The 15,453-nt window shown below is 40.6% G+C and overlaps 1 protein-coding gene and 1 non-coding gene across 7 annotated transcripts in view; one reads left to right on the forward strand and one right to left on the reverse strand.

Annotated features, from left to right (window-relative positions):
* The first annotated feature begins 546 nt into the window (after nt 1-546).
* Nucleotides 547-15,453, forward strand: part of RPRD2 (regulation of nuclear pre-mRNA domain containing 2) — a 90,748-nt gene continuing 75,841 nt past the window's right edge. For 3 of the 6 annotated variants that reach the window (XM_049095891.1, XM_049095892.1, XM_049095893.1), the window contains exon 1: nt 547-1,806. In XM_049095891.1, coding sequence (XP_048951848.1) covers nt 1,602-1,806 — 205 coding nt within the window. In that variant the 5' untranslated portion in view covers nt 547-1,601. The remainder of the gene's footprint in view (nt 1,807-15,453) is intronic. The other 3 variants (XM_025453133.3, XM_025453134.2, XM_025453135.2) reach the window with 1 other exon arrangement.
* Nucleotides 9,794-9,866, reverse strand: TRNAK-CUU (transfer RNA lysine (anticodon CUU)). The gene has a single exon. It is a non-coding gene; the product is annotated as a tRNA-Lys (tRNA).

Below are 15,453 nucleotides of genomic sequence, written 5' to 3' on the forward strand. Positions count from 1 at the left end.
CCACAGGGAGATTTTTGTTTTGCTGTTATACTTACCAATGTCTAGAACTGTACTTGACACAAAACATTCAAGAACTTTTATCTGAATGAATGAATGAATGAATGAATGAATGAATGAATACTAGAGATGAGCTTCACAAAACATGTTCCTTGCCTCAAGAAGCGATGAATCCATCGGGGAGAGGTAAAAGACTTAAATAATTGCATGTGCTCAGTGGAACACATGAGCCTCCAAATCTGTCCAGAGGATTTACATAGGCAGATACGATGGAATTGTTCATCCAGGTTGTGCCTATCAATAGAATAGCCAGGACTCTTGTAAACTATAATGTATTATGCCATAGTGACCGGCGAAGGTGAGATCACATCTTGCTTTTTATTCTTTCCTCGTCTCGAAAATTTTGCTAGGAAATTTTTCGCTTCACTTACTTCCTCTTACCACATCTAAAGAACCTACTGGCTATGAATGGTATCGTCCAAGGGGAGTGTAAAATATTGTTTGGTCTGGGAGTCTGCGTAGTGAACGGCTCACTGGAGCTGGCGCATGCGCACCTTTTGAGACACTGCAAGATGGCTGCCAGCCACTTTGTCGCGCGTCGGTGCCCCAAGGAGTTAGCGGCGGCGGCGGCAGCTACCAGAAAGTAACAGTAACCTCTGAGCGGTGGGAATTTCCCGGCCTGTTGTGGGAGCTGGACAGCCCCAAGAGGGGGACCTCGCTAGGAAGTTAAGGGCAGGACAGAGCGGTGAAGCCCCTCCCCCAACCTCTCCTAAGTTTGACCAATTCCCTCACCCTTCCTCCGGTTTTTCCTCCTAGCCCGCTACACGCCGGTCTGCTGCGCAGGCGCACAAATAATCGTAGCGCCTCCTTGGTCCTTGGGACTTGCAGCCTTCTGCGCGCGCTTCTCGTTCTTGTCCTTTGATTGGCCAGGCCGCCCCGCCATCACGCCTCCTCCGCTTTCTAGGTTGTGAAGGAAGCGGGGAGGCGGGGCGAAGCAGCGCGTGCGCGATACTGTTGCTGTCCCTTTGCTGCTATTGCGTTGCAAAAAAAAAAATCCTGACTAGGTAGCCTTGGGCCTTTTCTGTGCTAGAGGACCTAAAGGAGAAAGATTCTGCAACTGAAGGGGCAATCGGATAGTATTAAATTTAAGGTATTAACGCCTACCCTTACAGGAGTGTGGCGATAGGAGTGGGGACGAGCCTTAGCTTTGAGAGCTGAAGAGTGTAAAACCATTAGTTTCGGGGCCAGGCGTTTTGAAAGGCTTTGCAGGATCTGTTTTCTGCGCAATTCTTCCGTGACTATTGACTGGTTTAAACACAACCCCTTGAACAATTCTGATAAACCTTCGATGCCCGCAGCCCCTCCTTACAGCGTGTAGGAGTCACCAGCGTGCCCAGCAGCTGGTCCTCCCCACCTACCTCCAGAAGAGCCTAGCGCGTGTACCCTCCCCACCCCCTGACCTCCCTCCCCACCTGCGGCTTTCACGCACTCGCAGTGATTGTTTTGCCCGCTCCGGCTCCCGCTCCCGCCGCCGCCGCCGCCCCGCCGCCGCCGCCGCCGCCGCCGCCGCCAGAGGAGCAGCAGCGCTTGTGCAAACCGGGAAGATGGCGGCCGGCGGCGGCGGAGGCAGCAGTAAGGCCTCCTCCTCGTCGGCCTCTTCGGCAGGGGCTCTGGAGTCCTCGTTGGATCGAAAATTCCAGTCGGTAACTAACACCATGGAATCTATTCAAGGCTTGTCGTCCTGGTGTATAGAGAACAAGAAACACCACACTACTATCGTCTACCATTGGATGAAGTGGCTCCGGAGATGTGAGTGTCGGGGGTGACTAGGGAAGGGGAGACTGGGGAAATGGGAGGAAATCCTTCCCGAAACGCCTGGGGTTTTCCCTCGGAGCCACTGCATTCGGTTGGCCTTGTTCACATTAAAGCTTTGACGCGAGTGTTCCCAAACCCAGACTCCATTCCTAGGTAGGGTTGTCCTGAGCTGCAGGAGGCTCATCGTTTCTTGAATTTTTTTTTTATCAGCTACTTAACTGACTTGGTGTGTGTGACCTTGGGCCGTTGGGCCCAGATCTTTAGAAATTTAGGTATTATTTCATTTCAGAGCCTTTTAAGGTGCTGTTCTCTTTAGTGAACCTTCGCGGAAATTATCGCGTCCGTTTATTTCACAGAGGCCTTGACGTGCTAATTTCTGGTTTTCTTGATGATGGACAAGCTATGGTTCAAGCAATAGCAGAGCCACTCACTTGGTTGGAATATTTTGGACCGCTCTGTTTTACGCTGACCTAAAACTCGTGGTGTTATAGGAAGGGCCTTACTTGGATGAATGTTACGAAGTAACAGGAGCTCTACTTAGAACTGAGCCGACCACCTGGGAGGTTTCCTTGTACCTGAGTTTGCTGCAATCAAATAAATACGGGCTTCTTGATACTGGCCAGAAATAACTGTAGTCGGTATCATCATTAGTACCTTAGAATGAAAACATGTCCAGCTACTTTTCAGTCACTTGAAATACCTTTTTAAAGAAATGGGTTTGCCTTCAGAGGTAAAACAGGAAATCAGGAAATGGGCTTTTTGACTGTATAGTACTCCCCCCCCCCCAAGTTACTGCTTTTTTGTATCCATCAGAGATTTTTTTCCACTTTGCTTCTTTACTACAGAAAGGAGGTATAGTAAACTGTCAGGAAGCAGGGATTGTTTCCAAAACATTTCAAATCTCTTTGCAGTAAGTGTTGGAAAAATCATTGTTGTTTCCTGCTGAGAAGAGGGGTTAACCCTAAATCCATATATATCTATTTGACTTTAAGGTCTTTTGTTGCTTCTTGCCTATGGCATGTTACCAGTGAGACCCATCATCCAGTTACTCTTCTTATTCCACTTCTACCATTGTCTTTGTAATGTTTTGATTTGTGTGTCTTGGGGAACAGATGGATAAAACTTACAAAATCATAGGCCCCAATCTTCAAACTATTTGTGTATATAAAGTTATTATTGGTGGAGATGTTTTGTGCCACTTTGAATATATGCTGAAAAGATTGTAGGACCAAGACAAGATTACCTATATTTACTTTCCAAGAAGCAAAATTAGAACATACAATATAGGCAGCCTGGGTGGCTCAGCCGTTGAGCCCCTCCCATCAGCCCAGAGCGTGATTCTGGAGTCCCGGGATCTAGTCCCGCATCGGGCTCCCTGCGAGGAGCCTACTTCTCCTTTTTTTAAAAAAAGGAAAAGAACATACAATATAAAATACGGTAACAGTCATTAAAGGCTCACATATTAAGTATCTGTTATGTGTATTGCCATTTACAATATATCTATTTCATTATATTTTAAAATAACTCTAAGAGGTAGATTTTTAAATTTTTTATCTTTCTTTAAAGATTTTATTTTATTATTATTATATTATTTTATTATTTTATTTTATTATTATTTTTTAAAGATTTTATTTATTTATTCATGAGAGAGAGAGGCAGAGACACATGCAGAGGGGGAAACAAGCTCCATGCAGGTAGCCCGATGTGGGATTCGATCCCAGGACTCCAGGATCATGCCCTGGGCTGAAGGCAGGCGCTAAACCGCTGCGCCACCCAGGGATCCCTAAAGATTTTATTGATTTGAGTGAGAGCACTAGTGGAAGAGGTATGGGGGGGGCAAGAGAGAGAATTTCAAGCAGACTCTCCTCCCCTCCCCCCCATGGGGCTCCATCCCAGGATACTGGGATCCTGACCTGAGCTGAAGGCAGCCACTTAACCATCTGAGCAACCCAGGCACCAGAGGTAGATTTTTAATTTTTATTTTTTTAAATTATTTTTTAAGATTTTATTTCTTTATTCATGAGAGACATAGAGAGAGGCAGAGAGATAGGCAGAGGGAGAAGCAGGCTCCCTATGGGGAGGGGAGCCTGATGCGGGACTCAATCCCAGGACACTGGGATCAGGACCTGAGCCCAAGGTAGATGTTCAACGACTGAGCCACCCAGGCGCCCCCAGAGGTAGATTTTTTAAATCATTGATTTACAGGTGAGGAAACTAAGGCCCAGAAATGTTAGGTAAATTGTTTAAGGTTACACAGAAAAAGGGTGAAGTTAGGATTTGACTCCACCATATCAGATGACAGTGACCACATTTAACTTTGTAATCATGGTTTCAAGATTAAAAAAAAGAAAAGATTGTTCTTTAATGTGCTTGACACACTAGTGGTAGCAAATGCTCCTGTGAGTCTGAGAACATGCTCTCTCTCTCTCTCTCTCTCTTTTTTTTAAAACATTAGTACTAAATTATACAAACATTTAATGTTTCCTACCTTTGAGTTCTGGTGCTTTAACTGTATGGTTACATCATTTGCAAGACTGAGTTGGTCCCTGTACCTGTCTTGTGGGATTTCATATGACAATTAGAGTTTTTTTCTAGTTAGCAGTAAGAGATGAGCCAGAAGTTTTCTGCCTCTACTATTGTTGATATCTTGCCTGAGCTTATTTCCCTTGTATTGATATCTTGAGTGAAAAAGTGATTGCTGTAGTTAGATAATACTTCATTTTGAAGTGCATTATATATAATTTGTATAGGTAAATGCATTAGGCTTTCTAAAAACTTGATTCTTTTTTTTCCTTAGTGGAATAGAACTTCCTAAACTGTTAAGAGTTATTTGTAGTCATTTTGTCTTTACATTTAATGAACATCTATCTCAGGGTAAATAAAGCCTTTTGAGATAAAATTTCAGGAGAGTGATGAAGGGCACAGTGAAAATAGTTTATGCATTAAGCCTCATTTAGTTTCATATTTCTTTACAGTTGGGATTATTTTAGTTTGAGTTTGGTTTCTAAGTCAGCTTTAGGCAAGTTTGTGAAGGAGGTCTCTCTTATGGTCCCAGACTTTGTCGTTTTCCTAATGTCACTTTGCCTCTCTTTTTTGTTCTGGCATCCATTACTTAGGAATTGTGTTTATTTTTTATTTGTTTAAAGATTTTATTTATTTATTTATTCATAGAGACACAGAGAGAGAGAGAGAGAGAGAGAAAGAGGCAGAGACACAGGCAGAGGGAGAAGCAGGCTCCATGCAGGGACCCTGATGTGGGACTTGATCCCAGGACTCCAGGATCTTCCTGGGCTGAAGGGAGGCGCTCAACCGCTGAGCCACCTAGGTGTCCCAAGATCTAAACTTCTTTTACTGTGGTTTACAAGTTCCCACACCACCTGCCCTGCCTACTACCTCTCAGACTTCTTCCAGTTCTGTTTTTGCATCATTTAGATGCAAGCTTGTGTATTACCTTCAGAAAGGCCCTTCTCTTATTTAACCTTATTCCAGGTGGTCCCTGCACTTGGTTTCCGTCACTTCACATTATTTTCAGTATATGAAATTACTTGTTTATTTGTTTATATTTTTTTTGTTTATCTTTTCCCCACCAGATTACAGAGCTAGGTCTTCTTTGCTGCTATATCCTCAAGCAACTAGAACAATGTTTAACACAATGTAAGCAGTCAATAAATACTTGTCAGCATAATTTTGTGTATTAATCAAGAACTTGCATTGTTTTAATTTCTGTTTATCAGAAAGAAATGTTTGTAATTCAGTGAAAGAAATGTTAATTATGGTTGTCAGGTTCAAGATATGGTTCTTTTTGTTTTGTTTTTGTTTATTTGTTTTCTAGATATGGCTGTTTTTGGACTTGATGTGCAGTTGACCAGATTTTCGTTTCATTTACTTCATTTATTTCTCATTTTAAAATGTGAAATAGGAATCAATGTAGAAAAATGCAGACATAAGAATTAGACCTATATTTAGACCTTAGTTCCTTCATTTAATACCTGGGTGAGGGGTGCCTGGGTGGCTCTGTGGTTGAGCGTCTGCCTTTGGCTTAGGTCATGATCTCCGGGTCCTGGGATTGAATCCCACTTCAGGCTCCCTGCTCCATGGGGAGCCTGCTTCTCCCTCTGCCTATGTCTCTAACTCTCAATCTGTGTCTCTCATGAATAAATACAATCTTAAAAAAAAATGAAAATAGGTCGTAACATATAAAAAACATTCAGAGTATTTATTATAATGACAGTGATAATACAGATAAAGATTGTCTTAAAATCCTGAGTATCCAGAATAATTACAGCAGAACTTTGTTTTGGGTATAGTGCTGGAAATTCCCAGTTAGGGGCAGATGGATTGGACCAGACTCTGTAATGAATTAGCAAGTACTCTGAAGAACTAGTAGGACAAAATCGAAATTACTGTGTTCGTTAAATTTCCATGTCTTCTAACCCTTGAATGAGTTGGTTTGTTTTAGAAGGTGTTATGAGAATTTAAGTGAGTTTTTGAAGAAAATGGAGATATAGGAGAGTAGTATAATTTGTAGAGCTAAAAATCTGTTAAGTCCCTTCAGTTATTTTTGATACAAACTTTAAGTATTTACACCCCAACCTTGACCTTCTGTTGAGTATCCTATTTTAGTAGTTATCACCTTAATGACCAATCTTTTTTTCTTCTACTCCCCTTACCCTCCCCCTCCCCCTCACTTGAAGGAACTCTCAGTACAGTCTGTTTTTTTTTTTTTTTTAAGATTTTATTTATTTATTCATGAGAGAGAAAGAGAGAGAGAGAGAGAGAGAGAGAGGCAGAGACACAGGCAGAGGGAGAAGCAGGCTCCATGCTGGGAGCCTGACGTGGGCCAGGGCCTGATCCCGGGTCTCCAGGATCAGGCCCTGGGCCAAAAGCGGTGCTAAACCACTGAGCCACCTGGCCTGCCCATCCCGCAAAAGAAGTTGTTATATAGAAATAGTCTAGCAAAAAAAAAAATTATCTTTTTACAGGATTAAATTGTTGCAGAAAGTTTACGAAGTGTGTTACCATTTTTTAAATTTATGACAGTGGTTTCTCAGTTTGGGCCTCAGGGATCCTTAGATAGACCCTGAAGATGGTGATAATTTTATAGCTAACTTTTATCCAGTGGTTCCTATGTGCCAGGCACCTTTCAAAGTATTTAATACATACTAATTAATTTTAGTCTTCACAGCTCTTTGAAGTGTAGGTGTTATGATCTGCATTTTACAGATAAGAAAACAGGGACACTAAGAGATTGATTAATTTGCCAGTGGTTACAGAACTATTACATGATAGAGCTAGGATTCAATCCAGGAATTCTGGATTTAGAGTGTGTATAGCCACTATATTATACAGCCATTCTGATTCACAAAATATTTCATACCACGTAGAGAACTCTAGACTACTTGCTCATTTATTTAAGAGAAGGCCATATAGATTAACCAGAATGTTGAGATTTTAAATCTTTGTGGGTGTTTTGTTTTTGTTTTCTGTGGCACAGCTGATTATCTTGTGTGAATTTTGAGTTCTGATAGGCATTTTTGTTTTTGGTTGAAAACTTGTTAGCTATGAAACCTGATTACTAGATAAAAATTTCTAAATGTGAGGTGCATTTGGATTAAATAATAAAAGTAGTTTCTTTCTTTTTTAAGATTTTATTTATTTATTCATGAGAGACACAGAGAGAGAGGCAGAGACATAGGCAGAGGAAGAAGAAGGCTCCTTGCGGGGAGCACCATGTGGAACTCGGTCCCAGGACCCTGGGGTCACGACCTGAGCCAAAGGCAGATGTTCAACTATTGAGTCACCCAGGTGTCTCTCTCTCTCTCTTTTTTTTTTTTTCTTGAAGTAATCTGTACACTCAAAGTGGGGCTTGAACTCATGACCCCAAGATCAAGAGACACACAGTATACAGACTGAGCAAGCCAGGTACCCCATAAAAGGGTTTTCTTGACAAAAAAATTTGAAGCGCAATACCGATAAGTGGGGAGTGTGGTCTGCTTTTGTTTATTTGATATTCCACAAATCTGAGGGTCTGGGACCATTTCTGCTGCTTTGGTTTCTGAAATGTAGTTACTTCTTTATTTACTGTTTTTTTTTTTTTGGGCACAGATTTTAGAATTTTTATTACTTTTTTTTTTTCTTCAAACAGCAGAGGCCAGGATGCCTGGGTGGCTCAGTTGGTCGGTTAAGCATCTGCCCTGGGATCAAGTCATGATCTCGGGGTCCTGGTGTCCAGCCCTGCACAGGGCTCCCTGCTGAGCAGGGAGTTTTCTCCTCCCTTTTCCTCTCCCCGGCTAGTGCTCTCTCTCTTTCTTAAATAAATAAATAAAATCTTTAAAAACAACAACAGAGGTCAACCACAGATATGGACCTCCAACAATAAAAGCAGTATCTTGAGGCACCTTGGTGACTTAGTCGGTTAAGATCTGCCTTCTGCTCAGGTCATGATCTCAGGGTCCTGGGATCAAGCCTTGTATCGGGCTCCCTGATCAGTGGGGAGCCTGCATCTCCCTCTCCCTCTGCCTGCTGCACCCTCTGCTTGTGCTGTCAAATAAATAAGTAAAATATTAAAAAAAAAAAAAAAAAAAATAAGCAGCCTGGGTGTCTCAGCGGTTTAGCGCCACCTTCAGCCCAGGGCGTGATCCTGGAGATCCGGGATAGAGTCCCAGATTGGGCTCCCTACATGGAGCCTGCTTCTCCCTCTGCCTGCTGTGTTTCTGCCCCCCCCCCCCGTCTCTCATGAATAAAAATAAATAAATAAACAAACAAATAAGTAAAATCTTTACAAAAAAATAAATAAAAAGCAATATCTCAAGTGCCAGATACTGAGTATATTAGGTTTCCTACTTAGTAATATCTGTATCTACCTAATAAGTCACAGGGTAATAGTTGTGAGTTTCTATGCTGTGATCCAAAAGCCTAAAAACAGAAAACAAATGCAAAAGCCTAAAAGCAGCTGGCATAGTTAACTGTTTATTTTCTTTGTAATCCGACCTTTGTAGCAGGTATGTAGGCTAGATATTTAGAATATATAACAACATTGTCATAGGCATAAAGCTTTTTATTTTTTAAAATATCTTATTTGTTTGTTTATTTATTTGAGGGAGCAAGAGCATGAGAGGCGTGAGGAGTAGAGGGAGAAGCCGACTCCCTCCTGAGCAGGGAGCCTGATGCAGGCTTGGTGGGGGCTTGGTGTAGGGTTCAATCTCGGAACTCCAGGATCATGATCTGGAGCTGAAAGCAGATGCTTAATAACTGGGCCACCCAGGTGCCTGGTGTAAAGCTTTTTAATTACATGTCATATGTATATGAACGAGTAATACAGGGGGACTAGATACGAAGTCTAACTCTGAGTATCAAGATGAATTTTACTTATAAGTCCCGGGCTTATATTCAGTTCTTTTACGAATATTTGTTGAATACCTGTTGTACTAAGCACTGGGGATACAGCATGTGAACAAAATGGAGAAATATGTTTGCCCTTTTGGAGCTTATATTCCAATAAGGGGAGACAATAAACAAGATAAATAGGTAAAATATATTAGAAAGTAAAAATATTAGAAGTACTGTAGAGAAGTATAAAGCAGGATAGGAAAATACAGAGCGTTATAGGAGTTTGCAGTTTTAAATTAGGTGGTTAAGAGAAGGCCTTACTCGGAAAGTGATATTTGTGCAGACAGATGAGGTATTAAGCAATATAGATAATGAGAGTGTGAGGAGAGAATGTTCTAACACAAAAGAACAGAAAAATACAAAGGTCCTGAGATGTGCCTGGGGAGTTTAAGGAAGAGCAAGAAAGCTTTTGTGGTGAAAAAGGAGTAGTTTAGCAGATGAACTCAGATTATGGTGGGTGATAGTGGAAGAAGGGGCACATCACAATGTTTTATAGGTATTTTAAGGACTTTGGCTTTCATTCTGAGTGAGATGGGGAGCTATTTGAGCAAAGGAGTGATATGAACTGATAAATATTTTTAAGTGAGCTCTAGGCCCTCTGTGGGGCTTGAACTCATGTCCCTGAGATCAAGAGTCTCATGCTCTACCAACTGAGCCAAGTAGGCACCCCCCATGATTTATGTTTTTAAAAGGTCATTCCGATTGTTGCAGAAACAGGGATACCGATTAGGTGTCTGTTGTAGTAACCAGTTAGGTATCTGTTGTAGTAATCCAGGAGTAAGATGTTAGTGGTTTGGACCAGGTTGTGGCCTGTGTAAGTGATTTAATTCTGGATCTATTTTGAATGTAGATCTAATCAGATTTCTAGATGGATTAAACATCAGGTAAGAGGGAAGTAATCCAGAATGACCGTTTTTTTTTTTTTTTTTTTTTTTTTTGCCTGGCTAGAAAGAGTTGATATTTATTAATATGAGGAAGGCTGTAAGTAGAACAGATTTTGGTAAGAAGATCAGAAATTTAGTCCTTTTTTTTTTTTTTTTTTAAGATTTTATTTACTTATTCATGACAGGGCGGCGGGGCAGAGACACAGGCAGAGGGAGAAGCAGGCTCCATGCAGGGAGCCCGATGCAGGACTCGATCCTGGGTCTCCAGGATCACACCCCAGGCCGAGGGCGGTGCTAAACCGCTGGGCCACCCGGGCTGCCCAGAAATTTAGTTTTGAATGTTAGGTTTGGATTGCCTATGTTTTAAAATATCTTCATTGAGATATAATTCACAAATATAAAATTCATTCATGTAAAGTGTACAATTCAGTTGTAGTATATTCACAGAATTAGGCAACAGTCACCACAGTGTGTGTGTTTAATGTATAGGTTGTCTTTGGAGCCGCAGGGCTAGAAGAGATCTACATCAGAATTAAGTATAGATAGAGTAATACGTGTAGATAGAGAAGAGGTCCGGAGAGAAGGATTTAGAGCATTCAGTATTTCAGATCCCTCTTTCTGCTTATTTAGTCTAATGTGTTCTTGGCTTAGATTCTTTTTGAGGTTTAAGGTAAACCTTATTTTAGTTCCCCAAAGAAGTAATAAATCTATTTTGAGCTCTTGAATGTTTCTACTCTTGGTTTAGGCTAAAAAGCACTTATGGATTAGTTAGGCAGTAGCTGTATCATAATTACCAACTATAAAATTATTGCATAACTGGTTCTCTCTCTGTCCTTTGGATGCTAAGATCACTTCTTCTTCATTCTATTGCCCTAAATTCATAGAGATGTAGATTATATTTTCCATGTTTCCTGACAGTGTTTGAAAACATGAACTACCTAATTATGACATATAATTATTGCAATGGTATGTACTAAATGAGCTTTTTTTACTTGGATTATGATACTTTATAATCAGTCATTATATTCTTCATTTAGCTGGGTTGTCTCTCAACTGCAGAAGGGTGATGATACAAACGTGGCCCTAGGTGGGTTTGAAGCCTTGTATATAACATAATTTTGTTATATATTCCATAGTAAGCTAAATGTTAAATTATGTAGCAAGTAAACATTCCTTTAACTAAAAGTGTGAAACAATATTGACAAACTTCAAATTATTCTTTGTTACGGAAAGGAAAATTTCATTGGCAGTGGAAAAATGCTAATTAATATTTGCTCAAATAGGTCACACCAAAATTACTGTTTTGTCTGCAAAGAAAGGGTAAGTGTGTATATGTGTATAATTTTTTAAAAATTTTAATTATTAGAGAGCATGAGTTGGGGAAGGGGTGCTGAGGGAGAGGGAGGTGACTCCCCACAGAGGGTCTTGGGGCTAGATTTCAGGACCCTGAGATCTTGACCTGGGCTGAAGTCAGATGTATAACCAGCTGAGCCACCTAAGCACCCCTGTATGTGTACAATTTCTTAGGGAGTGGAGGGTTACTGATTTTATTTTTAGTGATTGGCTTCCTGCTTTTCATAAACTAATAAATAATAGATGCATCCAAATTAGTTTTTCTCCTAAGCTTTTGTCAATTAGTTATATTTGTTTTAAAATTTCAACTATCTGGGCAGCCTGGGTGGCTCAGCAGTTTAAGCGCCTGCCTTCTGCCCAGGGTGTGATCCTGGAATCCCCAGATCGAGTCGACGTCCGGCTCCCTGCATGGAGCCTGCTTCTCCCTCTGCCTCTCTCTCTCTCTCTTTCTCTCTCTGTATAAAATCTTTAATAAAAAAAATTTTTCAGCTGTCTGAGGTGTCTGGGTGGCTCAATGGTTGAGACGCCTTTGGCTCAGGGTGTGATCTGGGGATCCTAGGATCGAGTCCCTCATTGGGCTCCCTGAGAGGAGCCTGCTTCTCCCTCTGCCTCTCTCTCTCTTTGTATCTCTCATGAATAAATAAATAAAATCTTAAAAAAATAAAATAAAATAAAATCTTAAAAAATATATTTCAACTATCTGAGAAGTAAGGATATAAGAGGTTTTTTAATGTCTAGAAGAAGTTCAGAGACTCTAGTAAAAATTACTCAGGAACTTAATAGTGTTATACAAACCAGCTAGACTGAGTTTCTCATCCATTTGTCAAGGAAACAAGAAATAGTTGGTGTTCTGTAGTGCTTTCAGATCCCACTGCTCCCACAGATTTTAATTATAGAACACTGGAGGAATGCACATCTTGTAGAGAAAGCAGTAGAACCTAGTTACTCTTTTTGGAAAAAGGCAACAATCCCATCTATACTTTGGAACATGAAAGTTTTTCTAAGATAAGACAGTTTTTTAAAAAATGAATTTTGATTCTTACAAACATTGAAATAGAGCGTCTTTGATGAAAGAAAGTGTTCAGTGTGCTAGGTTTATTTTGTTTGTGGCCTTTATCTTTCCCTCCTCTCTTCCTCCTTCACTCTCTAGTGGTTAGTTTCACTTTGACTCTATAGTTCTTTGGTACCCACTAGCAAAGACAGTGTGTTTCTTTATTACCCTTTAGTAGCACTGTTACAGGGAGATCTTTTATTTTTTTATTTTTTAAAATTTTTATTTATTTATTCATGAGAGACAGAGAGAAGGCAGAGACATAGGCAGAGGGAGAAGCAGGCTCCTCCCAGGGAGCCTGATGAGGGACTCGATCCTAGGATCCCAGGATCACACCCTGAGCCAAAGGCAGACACTCGACTGCTGAGCCACCCAGGCGTCCCAGAAAAGACCTTTTAATGTTAGAAATTAGAGCTTACCATTTTGAAAAAATATTTATTTATTTGAGTTTATTTAATCTCTACACCCTATGTGGGACTCAAACTCACGACCCCAAGATCAAGAGTCGTATGCTCCTCTGGCTGGGTTAGCAACCACCAGTTTTTATTTTAAAAATACCAGAATGGACCCTGTACTGTTTTTGTGTTCCCTTTACCATCAGGTTAATTTAAAAATTGTAGCATAATGCGTTATTTTAAAATGATGATCTCTGTGTCCAGGGGGCAGTCATTATTTGAATTATTAAGGTTTCTTTTATAGTGTGTTCCTATGTCCAAATACAGAGGATTTAGAAAATGAAGTTAGAAATACTGTGTGCTTGCTCTGTGGAAAACTCTGTATTGGAATTATAAGGAACTTAATTCTTAGTAACTTAGGAATTGAACAAAAATAACTGGTTCTGGGAAGTCTGATAGTATGAGGTTTTTATATGCTGTAACATTTTAGAAGGGAGTATCACTTTTTGGTTGGGGTGAAGTTGTCATAGGTATTACCTATAATCTTGACATCAGCTTTGCAAGATATGAATTGACCCTACCTTAAAATTTTATTTTATCTATTTTTTTAAAAAGATTTTATTTTTTTATTCATCAGTGAGACATGGAGAGACACAGGCAGAGGGAGAGGCAGGCTTCCCTTGGGGAGCTTGATGGGGGACTTGATCGCAGCACCCTGGGATCATGACTTGAACCAAAGGCAGACACTCAACCACTGAGCCACCCAGGCGCCCACTTTAATATTTTACAAATTGAGGAAAGTTAATTGGTTATTTGAGGAAATTGTCAGAACATTTATTGCATAGAAAAAGGAAACCAGGGATCCCGGGGTGGCTCAGCGGTTTAGCGTCTGCCTTCGGCCCAGGGCGTGATCCTGGAGTCCTGGGATCGAGTGCCCCATCCCGCTCTCTACATGGAGCCTGCTTCTCCCTCTGCCTGTGTCTTTACCTCTCTCTCTCTCTCTCTCTTTCTGTGTGTGTCTCTCATGAATAAATAAATAAAATCTTAAGAAAAAAAAAGGAAAAGGAAACCGTACCTGATTTCAGAGTAGCTAAGCTGTAAGGCTAATTTTCATTTGTTTGTTTTATATAGGCAGAAGGTTAAAGTGAGAGAAAAAAGAAATGCAGTGGATTCAAAGCCTGAGTTACTTACAAGTACTTTGTTATTATTTAGCAACATTCTTTATTTAATTTCCAGTCATTTATATAGTCAACTTCACAAATGTCACTAATAAATTTAATGATAGCTAACAATGGTACACTAGAATGTGCAACTCTTGAGATCTCAGGGTTGTGGGTTCAAGTCCTATTTTGGGTGTAGAGATTACTTAAAAATAAAATCTTAAAAGAAGTGGCCTACATATATCAAGTTCTTATGTGATCTCCTTCAGTATAAAAACTCATGAGGTAGGTACTGTGTAATTTTTATAACTGTGTAAGTGTACAATTAACTACACTGATGACAGGCAAAATAATATAAATGATAAGTGAAATATTTCATATCTTAGTGAGGGAAAATAAATTGAAGGTACAAGGATGGTAAACAGTAGAGCTAGGATTCAAATCTAAGCAGACTTTTTTTTTTTAAGATTTTTATTTATTTATTCATGAGAAACAGAGTGTGAGAGGCAGAGGGAGAAGCAGGCTCCACGCAGGGAGCCCAATGCGGGACTTGATCCTGGGACTCCAGCATTACGTCCTGGGCTGAAGGGAGGCGCTCAACCGCTGAGGCACCCAGGCATCCCCCTTTTTTTTTCTTTAAGGAGTGAATAGGAGCAGAGCGAGACAAGGAAAACATAAGCACACTCCATGTTCTGTGCAGAGCCCCACATAGGGATCAATCTCACAACCCTGAGATCATGACCTAAGCCAAAATCAAGAGTTGGATGCTTCACTCACTAAGCCACCCAGGCGGCCCCAAATCTTTTTTTTTTTTTTTTAATTTATTTGAGAGAGAGTAAGTAGGCATGGTGTAGGGTTGGGGGAGGAGCAGAGAGAGAGAGAGACCTACCCAGATGCTTCACTGAGTGTGGAGCCCATCATGAGGCTCCATCCCACAACCCTGGGATCACAAACTGAGCTGAAACCAAGAGTTGGATGCTTAGCCACCTGTGCCACCCAGGAGCCCGCAAATCTAAGCAGTCTGGCTCCAGAGTGTATACTCCACCATCGTGCTAGATTGCTTCCCACTTCTTTCCAAGTTTATTGGTATTTTGTAGTGTTCCATAGGCAGTATGTTATATATGGTGTAATGGTTTCCGAACAGCATTGTGCTTATTTTTTTCCAATTTCATTGAGATATATTTGATGTATAACATTGTGTAAGTTTAAGGTATATATTGTGATATTTGACACACAAATGTATTGCAAAATAATTACCACAGTAAGGTTAGTTAACATATCACCTCACATAATTACCTTTTTTTTTTAGTGTTTTTTAAGATTTTATGTATTTCAGGGAATCCCTGGGTGGCTCAGCAGTTTAGCGCCTGCCTTTGGCCCATGGAGTGATCCTGGAAGTCCTGCATCGG

The sequence above is a fragment of the Canis lupus genome, chromosome 17 (genome assembly GCF_003254725.2).
Source record: "Canis lupus dingo isolate Sandy chromosome 17, ASM325472v2, whole genome shotgun sequence".
NCBI classification, from domain to species: domain Eukaryota; kingdom Metazoa; phylum Chordata; class Mammalia; order Carnivora; family Canidae; genus Canis; species Canis lupus.